General features: G+C 34.2%; 1 protein-coding gene across 3 annotated transcripts in view; it reads right to left on the bottom strand.

Moving 5' to 3' along the window:
• Positions 1-16,148, bottom strand: part of ADGRL3 (adhesion G protein-coupled receptor L3) — an 827,678-nt gene that overhangs the window by 37,407 nt on the left and 774,123 nt on the right. For all 3 annotated transcript variants that reach the window (XM_049630539.1, XM_049630537.1, XM_049630538.1), the window contains 2 exons: positions 13,290-13,458; positions 2,726-2,851 (listed from right to left, as the gene is read on the bottom strand). In XM_049630539.1, coding sequence (XP_049486496.1) covers positions 2,726-2,851; positions 13,290-13,458 — 295 coding nt within the window. The remainder of the gene's footprint in view (positions 1-2,725; positions 2,852-13,289; positions 13,459-16,148) is intronic.

Genomic DNA, 16,148 nt, shown 5'->3' with positions numbered 1-16,148 from the left:
AATATATATCTGATATTCTATTCTGTAATAATGACACTAATAAGGGATAGCTGCTCCAATTTATTGAGTCCTCACAATTTAAGTGTTTTGAATACATTACCTCAATCTTCCTAACAACGTAACAAATAAGTATTATTACCACTACTTTATAGATGAAAAACCTGAGGGTCAATAACATTAGTAACTTGTTTTTGGTCATGGATGATACATGCCAAGGCTAGACTTCTAACCATGGGCTACCACACAGCAAATTTATGATTATTCTGTTAACCTGCATTGCTCTTTTACCTTAAAAGTATTGCTAAACATTACACAACTCTGTTGTAACATAATACGTGAAACTTTCAAGTTGGATTGTTTCATTAGTGACATTTGTCAAATGTCACAAGATGGTGGCTGATGAACTGAGTTATATGAAAAGCATGTAGGAACTAATCAAGCTAGATGGCACACAGGATCTAAGCAATGTCAATTTCAAAGTTGTGGAAAAGATTATTACAAAAAGGGAGGTAAGGATTATTGGTGTGAAAGTAAAGGTGTGGAGGAGAAGAGCCTCATGCTAGAAGCATCATCCATGTGTACCCATAAAATTATGTGAGCCCTCAGATTATTAAACGTTTATTTATTTATTTTGATAGAGACAGAGAGGGAGTGAGTGGGGGAGGGGCAGAGAGAGAGAGAGAGAGAGAGCTAGAGAGAGAGAGAATCCCAAGCAAGCTCCACACTGACAGCACGGATAGAGCCTGATGCAGTGCTTGATTTCACAAACCATGAGATCACGACCTGAGCCAAAATAAAGAGTTGAACGCTTAACCGACTGAGCCACCCAAGTGCCCGGAGACTTCAGATTTCTAATTGGCTGATGTATTTAGTAGTCCTACACTCAGAAATCTCAGCCCACCTAAATTGATACATCTGTTTCCCCCAAATTTGCAACTTTGTAACCTCAGTAAGGTATAGAAATAAAAAAAAAAAATTCAAACTGTTAATGATTGTGTATTATATGTAGGGAGAAGCTTCAGGATCATTATGATAATTTGTGGTTATTAATTTAACTGTTAATAGTTGGGTAGGTTTGACAGTTACACGTTAGTTTTAAATGTTTAGTTACAAATGTTAGATTGATATTAAATATGTGGTTTTACTCATAAAAGAGAACTCCATCAGTTTGAAGAAAGTATTTCTTTATGAAAATATTGTGCATTATCTTTCATTTATAAGTAAGAGTCATTCCAGTGCTACTTAGGTGTACATAATTGTCCAATCTGACATATGAATCAGACATATTAAATTTGTAAATGATATCCAAAGGTCAATGATACTTAATTTTCTTTATTTTTTAATGTTTATTTCTTTTGAGAGAGAGGAAGAGAGAAAGCATAAGTGGGAGAGGGGCAGAAAGAGTGGGAGAGAGAATCCCAAGCAGGCTCTGTGCTGTTAGCATAGAGCCCAACATGGGGCTCAATCTCAGGAACCGTGAAATCATAAGCTGAGTTGAAATCAAGATTTGGATGCTTAACTGACTGAGCCACCCAGGCAGTCCAAGGATATTTAATTTTCTAAGCACAAAAATGGAATTGTTGGTAAATTTAATCTGTTAAGTTTACAAGACAATCAAGCATTAAACAAAGAACACCTAAAGTGATCTTTCGTATTTCATATAAAATTACCAAATTTATAAAAAAATTAAGATCCACAGGTTGAGCTGAAAGGGTTAAGAAAAACTAAGTTCCTGATTTACAACTTTATCAATTTAAATTTAAGCTTTCTTTAGAAAAAAAAAATAAATTGACAACCCTGAAAACATGATTGCTTTTCCCACTGGATCAGGAAATCTCCAAAATATTAGTCTGCTAGCCTGAGCTCAAACTCACCCATGGCCCACATAATCTTGGCATTTATTTATTTTTTTATTTTTATCATTTTATTTAGTTAGGCTACATGCCCAGTGTGGGACTTGAACTCACAATCCTGTGATCAAGAGTTTCATGCTTTACTGACTGAGCCAGCAAAGCACCCCAATCCTGTCTTATTTGACTGGCTCATTTTAGCATCCTGGAGTTGCTGAAATTTCTATATAATAATCTTTGGACTCAAATTGTGGCATGGGAAAAATGTCAGTCAGGTTACTCAAAAGTTTACAGCTTCCCAGGTGACAGTCAATGCAGCTGCTACCTGGAGTGCTGGATGGCCAAGGGCAACAGGTAGACCAGTTAAGCCAATGCTGCTGTTAATGTGTCCTTCACAGCTTTGAACTGTATTCAACTTATCACCACATGATAAATATAATATGAATTAGGGCTGTTTTTACTAAACATAGCATTCAATAAGTACATATTTTCAGTATGTGATAGAGAATTACTCTCCTGGTTAAAAGAGGTAATTCACTTAAGAATCATATATATAAAATATCCCTTTCTTAGACTTTTGGGGAAAGTGCCAAATTCCTTTCCTCACCATCTATATTCATTCAACTAGGAATAATCTAAAATCATTAATTATCATGCAAACTGAGACCCTAAGTTTCATAATTTTATTGCAATGTGGCTTCTTAAATTTTTGTCATAATGGTTCTTGTGTGAGACACTAAAACAACAGCAACAGCAACAACAACAAACTGGATGTGTTAAACACTTGGGATAGAAGATAGTTCTGATCGAGGACAGCAACGTGTAACAGAATATAGGTAAGAGATATCTCATTTTGATTAACAAATGCTAGTTACCTGTGAGCCTGTGGAGTAGCGTCCAGGAGTTCGAGAACCAGATGTTTTCCCTGAGCCAATGGAACTCTCTGTACTTTTGCCACTACAACAATGCGTCCGCAGGCATTTCCCATACTCTTTTCGTACCTAGCCAATTAAACATTAACTTCTGTTAGCAAGTAATTCATTTCAGCTGGGAACTGTGGTATAAAATGTATGTTTTATTTTTAGATAATTAATATAATTATTTCCTTGCCCTTTTCAGATACAAGAAAGTCTGTTCAGCATATATTTTCCAATATAAAATGATACTCAAGTCATCAAGCTTGAAATTTTGCATAACTGGAGCCTTTTAAAACATGCACTCATGCACACACACATGCCCAATCATGCCATAATGATACTACCTCTTAGTTCGAAGAATAAAAATGTAAGACTTTTTACGACCCTATTTTTAGCTTCATAAATTTGATTTGAAGTAGCCTATTGGTGCAATTGTTCTTTAAAGAGAAACTGAATGAAAAAGCTACAGAGAGAAGACGGGAGGGAGAGAGGGAGAGAGGAAAGGAATGTCTAAACACAGGAGAAAGGAATTTCCTTGTTTCTTTCATTTCTCTTAAAAGAGGTCAAATTTATAAACTTTAGAGTATAAAATTCAAAATAATTTAAATTTATGCCCTCATAATAGTTCTCCTGAATAATTACAGTTCACTCTTCTTTATTAAATTCTTAATCCTGCTTGTAGTATAAAATCATAGGAAAAACAGGAGATAAACATTTTTTAGTGGATGTTTTCCAGCAGGAAGACCTATCAACAGTTTCTGGGAAAACTTTTATCATGTTTAAAATTTTTATTACTGCCTATTTAATTAAACAAGACATACAAAAATAAAATAGTAACTGCCCTAAATCATCCTTCCACTATCTACAACAAAAATACTCCCTTACTCTGTGTTCATCAACTAAAAACACATTCTGGGACATTTTATTGGTTCTACATTCCAAATTTGCGTTCATTATGAAATAATGCTGTATATATAGTTATTCTTAGCTCTTTATCTATTGAATTCACATGAGTTCATCCGTTCCATAATACATGACAATGTCATATTCCAATGTAATTTTATTTAAAGCGACGTTATACGCTTTTCTAAGGGATGTTATTTAGAAGCAAAAGCAAAAAAAAAAAAGGAATGTGGATCATACATTAATATTAGCATTTGAAACTGAAACATTACATCTTAATATTGGAAAGCTCCTTCTATGAAAGATATAGCAGAATCAGAGATAGAATAGATTCAGAATTGTTCGAAGAATTCACATTTATTAAATGTTTATTCTGTGACCAGAACAAAAATATGGAGACAGGTGAATCAAAGCATGGAGGAGAAGTGCCTGCTGACAGTAGGTCAGAGCCCCAAGGAAGACTTCTCAGAGAAGAGGACTTTTGAGAGCACCTTCAAAAGACAAGTTGGAACCTGTCAGGTTGGACAACGAGGTTGAAAGAAAGGACAGACAAGAGAGACAAAGGCATTCCAGGTGTTGTGAACAGTGTGAGCAACTTTGAGGACTTTCTCTGACCCGGGATGCCAACATTACATTCTTTAATATACTTGAAATTATATTGATATGTTTTTCAATCTCTTCTATGCTACATTTATGATTAATTAGAAATGATTCGTTCTATTCAGTGTTTAAAAGCCAATTCATATTTTGTTAGTTTTTAAAAGAAATGTCTGTACCCACTTGTGTGTGTATCCAAGATATATGTGAACTGGGGAGTATGGAATGAAGAAGCTTCTAAATTTTTTAAAATTTTATTTTAGAGAGAGACAGAGAGAGAGAGAGAGTGCATCAGTGGGGCAGAGGGGCAGAGAGAGAGAGGGAGGTATGAAGAGAGAGAGAGAGAGAGAGAGAGAGAGAGAGAGAATCTTAAGCAGGCTCCACACTCAGTGCAGAATCCCACATGGAGCTTGATCCCATGCCCATGGGATCATGATCTGAGCTGAAATCAAGATTGGAGCACCCAGGTGCCCCAATAAGCTTCTGATTTTTAATTGCTATTTACTAGAAATTGTGCTAGGTCCCGCCCTCAAAATGACTCTGGGGAATAATTATTACCTACATTGAACAGATAAGAGCACTGAAAAAGTTAAGCAATGAAAATAAACTGAAAGACTGAAAAGATTAAGCAATATATGCCTATGTGAAAAAATCCACTTCTCATAGGTGCTTTACGATCAGAAAGTTCCTTCTAAGAGGCCACATTTCTAATATTAGTATATTAACATTATTATTAAAGTAATCTATTAAATTATCCCTTTCTCTGTATCTAGAAAAAATAAGGGCAGATGCTTTAGTTAGAATTTGAGAAACTTAAAATAATCTCCACCCAAAGGTAAGCATTATCAATTATAGTTTAATATTAGTCCTGAGTTAATAAAGTATCTCCAAGAACCTAAATTTTGATCATAACCTACATCCCACTTTGTTTTTCCTAAAGTACTCAACAAGTATATTTTTCTTTTTAGAAAAGAAAGTGTTTTTTAACGAAGTGATTTAAATCTAAACAAATATTTTAGGAGATAGAGATAGAGAAAGAAAGAGAGAAAGGAACCACTCCCTTTGTACACTCCTGGAACAAAGGAACCACTCCTGGTACAAAGGCAGCAATAGTGTATAAGCCGTAGGAATTCATCATGAACTATTTATATTTTTCAACAAAGGTTATATGTTCTAAACTGATTATATAAATAACCAGCAAATCAAGATATCTAGTGATGTCAAGTTCCAAATTCAGGTATAATTCTTACTGAATCTTTACTGATTTGACTTTATTTTTCTGCTATTAGATTTGAAACACTAAGCATGTGTTTTAAAAAGAGAAAAAATAAAATAACATGGGCTGTTTCTATGACAGATTTTCCTTTGGATTAAAATAAAAATTATTTGATTGTTCGATCATATCCATATTCTAATCCACTAATTCACATGATATTCCTCTTATCCCAATCAATATATCTTATTTTACTAATATTGTTCTAGGATAAAGAAGATGGGAAAGAAACTGTATCTTACCAATATACTCTCAGATCAGAAATAATGTAATATGATACCCTCTGAGATTTATCACATAATTGATTGTATAACAAAAGAAAAAGTAACAACTTTAATGTCTCCAGTATTACTGGTATCAGTAATATCATGCAATCCACACTCAGAATAGGACTGATAACTCAAAGTTTGGTTTTTGTTAATGAGTTGAATCAATCAACAAATAACCCTATAAGCCAAAATATTTCAAAAATGGCATATTTCATATTTCTCTAATCAAAGCATATGACAACTACATTAGTATGGGTATATTATTGAATTCAATCAAATGGCTTAAGAGAAACTTCTTAAGAGAATTACGATTGTTAAACTGTCCATACTACCCAAAGACCTCTATATATTCAATGCAATCTCTCCAAATTCCAATGTTTTTTTTCACAGATACAGATAAAAACAATTCTAAAATGTGTACAGAACCACACACACACACACTCACACACACTCACACACAGAGAAAGTAATTCTGAGAAAGAACATAGCTGGAGGCATCACACTTCTTGCCTTCAAACTATATTACAAAGCTACAGTAATCAATACAGTATGGTGTTAGTATAAGCCAAGAGACCAGAATTAGCCTTAAAATAAATGCTTCCATTTGCTGTCAACTAATATTTTACAATGAAGCCAAGAATATTTGGTGGGGAAAAAGACAAACTCTCCAATATATAGTTTAGGGAAAACTAAACATGCAGAAGAATGAAACTGGGCCCTATCTTACACCACTCACAAAATTTAACTCAAAGTAAATTAAGGACTTAAACATATGACCTGTAACCATAAAATTCCTAAAAGAAAATAGAAAAGTTCCTGGCAATTGGTGCTGGCAATGATTTCTTGGACATGACATCAAAAGAACAAGCAACGGAGCAAAAATAAGTGGGACTACACCAAACTAAAAAGCTTCTGCATAGCAGAAGCTTATTAGTTTGGTGTAGTCCCATCAACTAAATGAAAGGGCACTCTACAGAAAAGAGGAAAATATTTGCAAATCCTATTTCTCTAAGGGGTTCAAATCCAAAATATATCAAGAACTTGTAACACACAATGGCAAAACACCAAACAATCTAATTAAAAATGAACAGAAGAGGAGCACTTAGGTGGCTCAGTCAGTTAAACCTTGACTCTTGATTTCAGCTCAGGTGATCCTTTCACGGTGAGATCGAGCCCTACGTTGGTCTCCACACTGACAGTGCAGAGCCTGTGTGGGATTCTCCCTCTCTCTCTGCATCCCCCGTGCTCTCTCTCTCAATAAATATAAAACATTTAAAAAAATGAAGAGAGTAAATGAATAGACATTTTTCTTAAGAAGACATACAAATGACCCACATGAAAAGATGCTCAACAGCACTGCTCAAGGAAATGCAAATCAAAACCACAATGAGATATCACTTCACACCTGTTAGAATGGCTATCATCAAGAAGACAAGACAAAAAGAAAAGAAGACAAGAGATAGTAAGTATTGGTGAGGATATGGACAGAAGAGAGTCCCTGTGCACTGTTGGTGGGATTGTAAATTGGTACAGCCATTATGGGAAACAGTATGGAGTTTCCTTATAAAATTAAAAACAGAACCAGCAATCGATGCAGAAAAAGCATTTGACAAAATTCAGCATCCTTTCTTAATAGAAACCCTCGAGAAAATTGGGATAGAAGGAACATACTTAAACATCATAAAAGCCATTTATGAAAAGCCCACAGCTAACATCATCCTCAATGGGGAAAAACTGAGAGCTTTTTCCCTGAGATCAGGAACACGACAGGGATGTCCATTTTCATCGCCGTTGTTTAACATAGTGTTGGAAGTTTTAGCGTCAGCAATCAGACAACAAAAGGAAATCAAAGGCATCAACATTGGCAAAGATGAAGTCAAGCTTTCACTTTTTGCAGATGACATGATATTATACATGGAAAATCCAATAGACTCCACCAAAAGTCTGCTAGAGCTGATACATGAATTCAGCAAAGTTGCAGGATACAAAATCAATGTACAGAAATCAGTTGCATTCTTATACACTAACAATGAAGCAACAGAAAGACAAATAAAGAAACTGATCCTATTCACAATTGCACCCAGAAGCATAAAATACCTAGGAATAAATCTAACCAAAGATGTAAAAGACCTGTATGCTGAAAACTATAGAAAGCTTATGAAGGAAATTGAAGAAGATATAAAGAAATGGAAAAACATCCCGTGCTCATGGATTGGAAGAATAAATATTGTCAAAATGTCAATACTACCCAAAGCTATCTTACATATTCAATGCAATCCGAATCAAAATTGCACCAGCATTCTTCTTGAAGCTAGAACAAGCAATCCTAAAATTCATATGGAACCACAAAAGGCCCCGAATAGTCAAAGTAATTTTGAAGAAGAAGACCAAAGCAGGAGGCATCACAATCCCAGACTTTAGCCTCTACTACAAAGCTGTCATCATCAAGACAGCATGGTATTGGCACAAAAACAGACACATAGACCAATGGAATAGAATAGAAACCCCAGAACTAGACCCACAAAAGTATGGCCAACTAATCTTTGACAAAGCAGGAAAGAACATCCAATGGAAAAAAGACAGTCTCTTTAACAAATCGTGCTGGGAGAACTGGACAGCAACATGCAGAAGGTTGAAACTAGACCACTTTCTCACACCATTCACAAAAATAAACTCAAAATGGATAAAGGACCTGAATGTGAGACAGGAAACCATCAAAACCTTAGAGGAGAAAGCAGGAAAAGACCTCTCTGACCTCAGCCGTAGCAATTTCTTACTTGACACATCCCCAAAGGCAAGGAAATTAAAAGCAAAAATGAACTGTTGGGACCTCATGATGATAAAAAGCTTCTACACAGCAAAGGAAACAATCAACAAAACTAAAAGGCAACCAACGGAATGGGAAAAGATATTTGCAAATGACATATCGAACAAAGGGCTAGTATCCAAAATCTATAAAGAGCTCACCAAACTCCACACCCGAAAAACAAATAACCCAGTGAAGAAATGGGCAGAAAACATGAATAGACACTTCTCTAAAGAAGACATCCTGATGACCAACAGGCACATGAAAAGATGCTCAATGTCGCTCCTTATCAGGGAAATACAAATCAAAACCACACTCAGATATCACCTCACGCCAGTCAGAGTGGCCAAAATGAACAAATCAGGAGACTATAGATGCTGGAGAGGATGTGGAGAAACGGGAACCCTCTTGAACTGTTGGTGGGAATGCAAATTGGTGCAGCCACTCTGGAAAACAGTGTGGAGCTTCCTCAAAAAATGAAAAATAGACCTACCCTATGACCCAGCAGTAGCACTGCTAGGAATTTACCCAAGGGATACAGGACTGCTGATGCATAGGGGCACTTGTACCCAATGTTTATAGCAGCACTTTCAACAATAGCCAAATTATGGAAAGAGCCTAAATGTCCATCAACTGATGAATGTATAAAGAAATTGTGGTTTATATACACAATGGAGTACTACGTGGCAATGAGAAAGAATGAAATATGGCCCTTTGTAGCAACGTGGATGGAACTGGAGAGTGTGATGCTAAGTGAAATAAGCCATACAGAGAAAGACAGATACCATATGTGTTTACTCTTATGTGGATCCTGAGAAACTTAACAGAAACCCATGGGGGAGGGGAAGGAAAAAAAAAAAAGGTTAGAGTGGGAGAGAGCCAAAGCATAAGAGACTCTTAAAAACTGAGAACAAACTGAGGGCTGATGGGGGGTGGGAGGAAGGGGAGGGTGGGTGGTGGGTATCGAGGAGGGCACCTGTTGGAATGAGCACTGGGTGTTGTATGGAAACCAATTTGACAATAAATTTCACATATTTAAAAAATAAAAAAAAATAAAAACAGAACCAGCATATGATCCAGCAATCTCACTTCTGGGTATATATCCACAGGAAATAAAATCAGGAACTCAAAGAGATATCTACACTCCCATGTTGACCGTGACATTATTCACAATAGCCAAGACACGTAAACAACCCAAGTGTTCATCAACGGGTGAATAGATAAAGATGATGTGGTACATACAAACAATGGAATATTGTTCAGCAACCAAAGAAGAAACTCCTGCCATTTGTGACAACATGGATAGATCTTGAGGGCATTGTGTTAAGTGAAATAAGTCAGATGGGGAAAGACAAATACTGTATGATATCACTTATATGTGGAATCTAAAAAAGCTGCACTCATAGAAACAGAGTAGAATGGTGGTTACCAAAGGTTGCGGCTGGGAGGAAATGAGAAGGTGTTGGTTAGAGTACAAACTTCCAGGTATAAGATGAATAAGTTCTGTGGATCTAATGTACAGGATGATAATTATAGTTAACAAACGTGTATTATATACTTGAAATATCTTAATTGTTCTCACCACCAAATAGAAATGGTAATCCTGTGAGTTGATGGAAGTATTAGATAACACCATAGTGCCAGTCATTTCGCAATATATGTGTATCAAATTAACACACTGTATGCCTTAAACTTGCACAATATTTATATCTCATTAATATGTCAATTTAAATAAAGGAATAGAAGAAAAATCTCCTAAGATATTTCTGCAATTTCGAACAAAATTACCTGTTTTTTGTTTTGTTTTTTGTTTTTGTAGGGAGAAAGGTTAAACAATTCCTTTTCTATATTCTGTGATGTTGGGTCATGTTCTTGATACCCAATAAAAATGCCATCAAAATTTAAAATTCAAAACATAAAAATGAATGAAAGAATAATATGCTTATTACTTGTTATTATAAAGCATAAAAGAAAGCTTCTCAGTCAGGGATTGGTAAATTTTTTCATGAAGGGCCAGATAGTCAACATTCAGGCTTTGTCTACAAAGAGGCAACTAGAGATGCTGCTTATGTACTTATTTTAAATTTTAAATGTAACCATTTAAAAACATAAAAACCATTCTTGGCTAACTGGCTGTAAAAATTAAAAGGCAGCTGGACAGATTAGGCCCATGAGCTGTTTGCTAAACTCTGTTCTAATGAATCACAAAATTGAGTTTGATCACATATATTTTTTAAAATTTCACTTATGTTAAATATACTAAAAATTCTAGACTTGTTTTTGGATTCTGAGGTTTAATATCTCTTCCTGGATACCAAATGCAATTCCTACCTATACCAGTATGTATATTTGTAAGATGAGAGAAATAAAAATAATTATTGGGAAAACCCTATTAGATACTGGCCAATAAAAAATACTCAACATCAAAATAATTAATATATACAGTACAAAAAGTATTCTCTGCTCTAAAGAAAATTTCTATATAACATTCAAACTTTTAATTTTACTAGCCCAAATTGCTAGCTAATACATAAAATAAAAATAATAGGTAAATCTGTTTCACTATATTTGAAGATGTTATAACTGCTTATGATTGCTCAAGGTTCAATATTCCCTTATTTACACAGACAAATGCTACCTTTTCCTTAATCTCCTGATTTTGCTCCCATCTTTTTACATATATTTCTTGTGACAATCAGTTATGACCTTCTTCTATCAAAATGTAGAAATTTTTCCCAAGTGCTTAGTCTCTCTGACTTCTCTGAAATGTTTTATAATACTGGCTGTTGTCTACTTCTCGACATTTTCTCCTATCTTTAATTTAGTGTATCATCTTTATACTCATTCTTCTCATCGGACACTTCCTTTTTTCCATCTCTATTCCTATGCATCATTTACATGTCCTACTCTTTATACTCAAAGAGTAGGTAGACTGCTAGCTGTTTACAATACCTAATTACTCATCTTCCTGAGGTAAAAAAGCTAGACTATATTTTCCAGTCTTCCTTGTAGTTTAGGTGGTACCATTGATAGGGTCTTATCTGATGGAAGGTGAGTACAAGTGAAGTAAGCCTCTTTCAGACCTTTTACACAAGATCACCTCTTACTCAGAGTACCTACTTGATGCCAATATTCAAACTGACTGTGGAAATCATATATTAATGTTGGTTGAGATTTCATCATCCTACATCCCTCCATGAGGAACCACCATCAACTGGGCCATAAGAATAAAAATAAATATTTACTGAATTAAGCAACTGCAATTTTAGGGGTGTGTATACTAAGTATTTGGGAGGATCATCCATTCTAATACAACCTCTTTTCTACATTAATTCTAATCCATTAGGTTAGAATCCATCCACTCCCTGATAACCTCTACTTTTCTGTAAGCTACATTTATAGGTCTGAGTCATCATTACTATTCTAGCGTTATTTATGATCATGTCAACACATTTATGTGTTATTTATAAATATAAATCATTATTTATAATTTATAATTATAATATATAATTTATAATTATAATAATTTATAATTATTTATGATTATGTCAACACATTTTTTGATATATACCACCACATACAACTGAAACAGAAGACAACTGGACTCATATTGACAAGCAGACACCCTCTCAAGTTTTGTCTAAGATCCCATCAGTCTCTCAAACCAAAATTCATAGACATTGATATACTTACTTTTTATTTATTTTTTTGTTGTTTTCCAAAGAAAAATTTTAGGTGGTGTTATTTCTTCCTTAGAAAATATTTTCACATTTTGACATTTCATTTTCAGAGCCACCTCTCAATATCTCATAATTATTTTTATTACCTTCATGTTACACATGAAGAAACTGGGGCATGAGAAGGTTAATTAACTTGCCCACAGTCACATAAGCTTTTAAGTAGAAAAACTAGGATTTAGACCCAGACAGTCTTGGCTCAGGGGTCTATGTGATTGGAACTATAATGACCACATTTTTAATAGAGTTAAAAAGTATAAGATGAGATAATCAATCCTGAGATTTCTAAAAAATGCAATGAAAGTATTTAGGGGCTAAAATTAACTTTGAAAATGAATATTTTAAGTCATTGTAAATGTGAAAAATCACAAAAATAGACCAGCATAAAAAATTAAATATTGCATTCTAATCATCTAACTCATAGATTTTATAAAAATAGGTTTTAAAGAAAAGAAGTACACAGACATTTACTTAGTACTTCATTATTCATTTAGGAAACAAATATTATTATAAAATGTTAAACATTTATATTTTCCAGTATATGCAAACTGTTTTTTAAAGAAAAACAGAAAAAACATATTTCTTACGCCATATACACTATCTCACAGCTCCATAACATCTTAGAAAGCTATTTCCAATATACAAATTCCATGTGTCTGACAATAACAATATTAAAGGCTATAAGGTCAAGCTTACAAGAATATACTTTTATTCATTGTCCAAATCAGAAAATATTTTGATTATTTTTGCAGTTAAATACATTCACTATTACACATCTATTTTGTGTCTTTTATTTTTACTATTGTAAAAATAAAATTAATAAAGTAATATATTCATTTCTTAGAGGCCAAAATATCAAGAATGATTTATATTATGGTTGGTTTGTTATCATGAGATACATATGCCATTTATTCTTGAACAGAGAATTTTTGCTTACCTTCTTTTGTAGGACACAATGGAAAATGAATATAAACATTCCCTGTAGAGAATTGAAAATGGTGAAGAGATACGCCATGATGACTGTGCTTTCATTAATATACATGAGTCCAAAGGCCCAGGTCAATCCTAACAGGCAGAGAAGAGCTATTGCACCTATAACCCATGACCTGTAGAGAGAAAAGAAAATTAAAGGTTATCAAATGATCGGTCGTTAATTAACACAATCATATAATATCAACAATACTGACACTGAAAAAAATGTTACGGTAAGTTTTATTGACAGAAAATGTAAGACAGGTGGTATAAGTACTTTAAGATTTTAATGGGGACTACAAGTTTTCAAATTTGAGGAGATATACATGAATGAAAATGTTATGAACACAGAAATTCGTTTGAGCAAAAGCAGATTTGTACTATTCAATTATTCATGTATTTGCAGCACATATGCAAATGATATGGAGATGTAATTATGGCGAATGGCAAGGGGGAAAAAGTCTATAAAGCTATGTTAGTTTTCACTGGCCTCATTGTTATGATAACATTTGTTTGATTGGACTCTCTCCATTAGTGCTTCATCCGATACGCTTTTACCCCATTTTTCCAAATTTCCTCTTTTTCCATAAAAATTTTAGTATTACTGACAAAAATAGAGCTCATATTAGAAGGAGCCAGTATATGGAATATATGTATGAATTTTAAGAGCTCTATTTGTCTGTTTCTATAGTTATGTAAAACAAATGTGATACAGCGGGTGGGAAAAATTGTTCCACTCTGCATTGCAATCTACTTTGCCTTTGGATTGCTGTCTTCTAGGTTAAGCTGGACTAGACTTTGAAAATCAGGCAACTGGCAGCTTTGTTGAAAAGAATCTTAAAAGCTCAGGGCACCTTCATCTCTTTGAAGGGTCTATAAATTCGAAGGAGAAGATGGAGCTGAGAATGGGATGGAGCGGCATGAACAAAGTAGGCTAGAATGGAAGACAATTCTCACTCTCCATTCCCTTAGTTTCCTCCAGCTGCCATTCGCAATAGTAATCAACGGGTGACATAAGTCCATATATTCGTGGCCATGTGTTATGTACTTACTATCAATGTAGAATGAATCTTTCCAATAGATGGGAATTCAATATGTGAAAATGGAATCCTTTTCAACTCCTCTCTAAGTGTATGGGAGAATAGGACCAAACCAGTCTAGATTTCTATATCCTCATGAAACCACCCTTTCCTTTCCCAACACACCTCATTTGAACAGAGTAAACTAATATTTCTTTTCATCAGACTACACTCCTCCACTTGCATTGTCTAAGGAAGAAATGTTTATTGGGATTGAAACTTTGCAACATGAAGGGGTTAAAAAGAAAACACATGTATTTACTATAATCTGAAGCTGGGTTGAGTAAAGTTTTCAGAGAGAACTACATCTTAAGAAAGATATGGTCCCAAAGTAGTCAATTAATATTAAAGTCTTGTTAAAATAAATCATGAATATTTACTATTTTTCTTCAACAACCATCAGCTACTATATTCCATATTTAAATATCCACTAAATTTAACATGTTCAATTTAAAACATTAACATTATTGAATAAAGAATCCCTACAGGAGGTTTGCCATTGTATGTGGAATGTTTGCTTATATGAATTAGAAAACATCTTAGATATTAATATTTTATTCTATAACTAGATTAAAAATATGGGAACTTTCAAGGTAAAGCTCTCAGCTTCTTCTTACAGACATTGGAAAAAGGAAAAATGGAAAGAATACCATTAAATCAAGGCAAATTGCTATTTAAATTTAGAAATACAAGTATAGGATAAAATCCTCAAGTTACTAGTATCTACTTGTAAACACATGATGGGCCCAAGAGTTAATAATATAAAACTGCAATGAGCCCAATTTCTAAAGAAAAAAATAAGCAAGAGCATGAAGAAGTAAGTGAAATGTCATTGGAGAAAATGAAAACAAAGGACTCTTCACCAGAAGAACAAACTGAAAGTCTACAGTAAGGTCACTCCTTGGTTGCCAATCAAGTTTATTGTGGCAGGACACGTAATTTTAAAATGTACAAAAGAAAAGAGCCCAAATATCAACACTTATGTTTACTCTTATCAGATTAGTACAGACTTGTAGCTTTGTGTCAGAAATTTAAAAGGTATATTCATAAACAATTAGATCATTAATCCAATGGCATGTGTCAAAATTAAAAGAGGTAAATTTGCATATGTAAAATTGAATTTTTGAAGGAGGCATTTTTTTTCCTTTTTGGATATTTAAAAGAGAAATCCAGTAATAACCAATGCAATCGGGTAGTTTCATACTCGTAAGGTCATTTTGAAGGTACCCCGCTAAATCACAAAATAATTTTAGATGAGTGATGTCCAAACAAACAACAGAAATGACAACATATGCAGCACAGAGGAACACGTCACAATGAAAGGAGAAAGCTACGAAAAGCGAAACAAGTCTGTACCACATGAAGTTGCTATTACTGTGGCACTGATTTCAGGTGATATCCAATTAAAAGAGGTGAAGCAGAATTTGTTTTTGGCAATACACCTGCAGCATATTTATTCTGCATACAAGTTGTATGCCTGATTATTTTCCTGCACAGTTTGCTTTTCTGCCTCAATGTGAATGACAGAAGCTCTAATGATTTTTCAGTACTGATCTGACAGCTGGTTCATGGGACCACACTGATAAATGGAATTTATCAGCCATTCAGGTCATTCTTACTTGATGAAGGGTCTGTTATCCTCATAGCTAAAGAATGCATAGACATAAAGACAAGAACACCAACATTAGCATTTTATGACAAAGATTTCATATGAAAAATATTCTCCTGGTCCCCAAAAGCCTCTG

This window comes from Panthera uncia, chromosome B1 (assembly GCF_023721935.1).
Source record: "Panthera uncia isolate 11264 chromosome B1, Puncia_PCG_1.0, whole genome shotgun sequence".
In the NCBI taxonomy this organism is placed as follows: Eukaryota; Metazoa; Chordata; class Mammalia; order Carnivora; family Felidae; genus Panthera; species Panthera uncia.
This window is presented reverse-complemented; position numbering and strand designations above follow the sequence as displayed.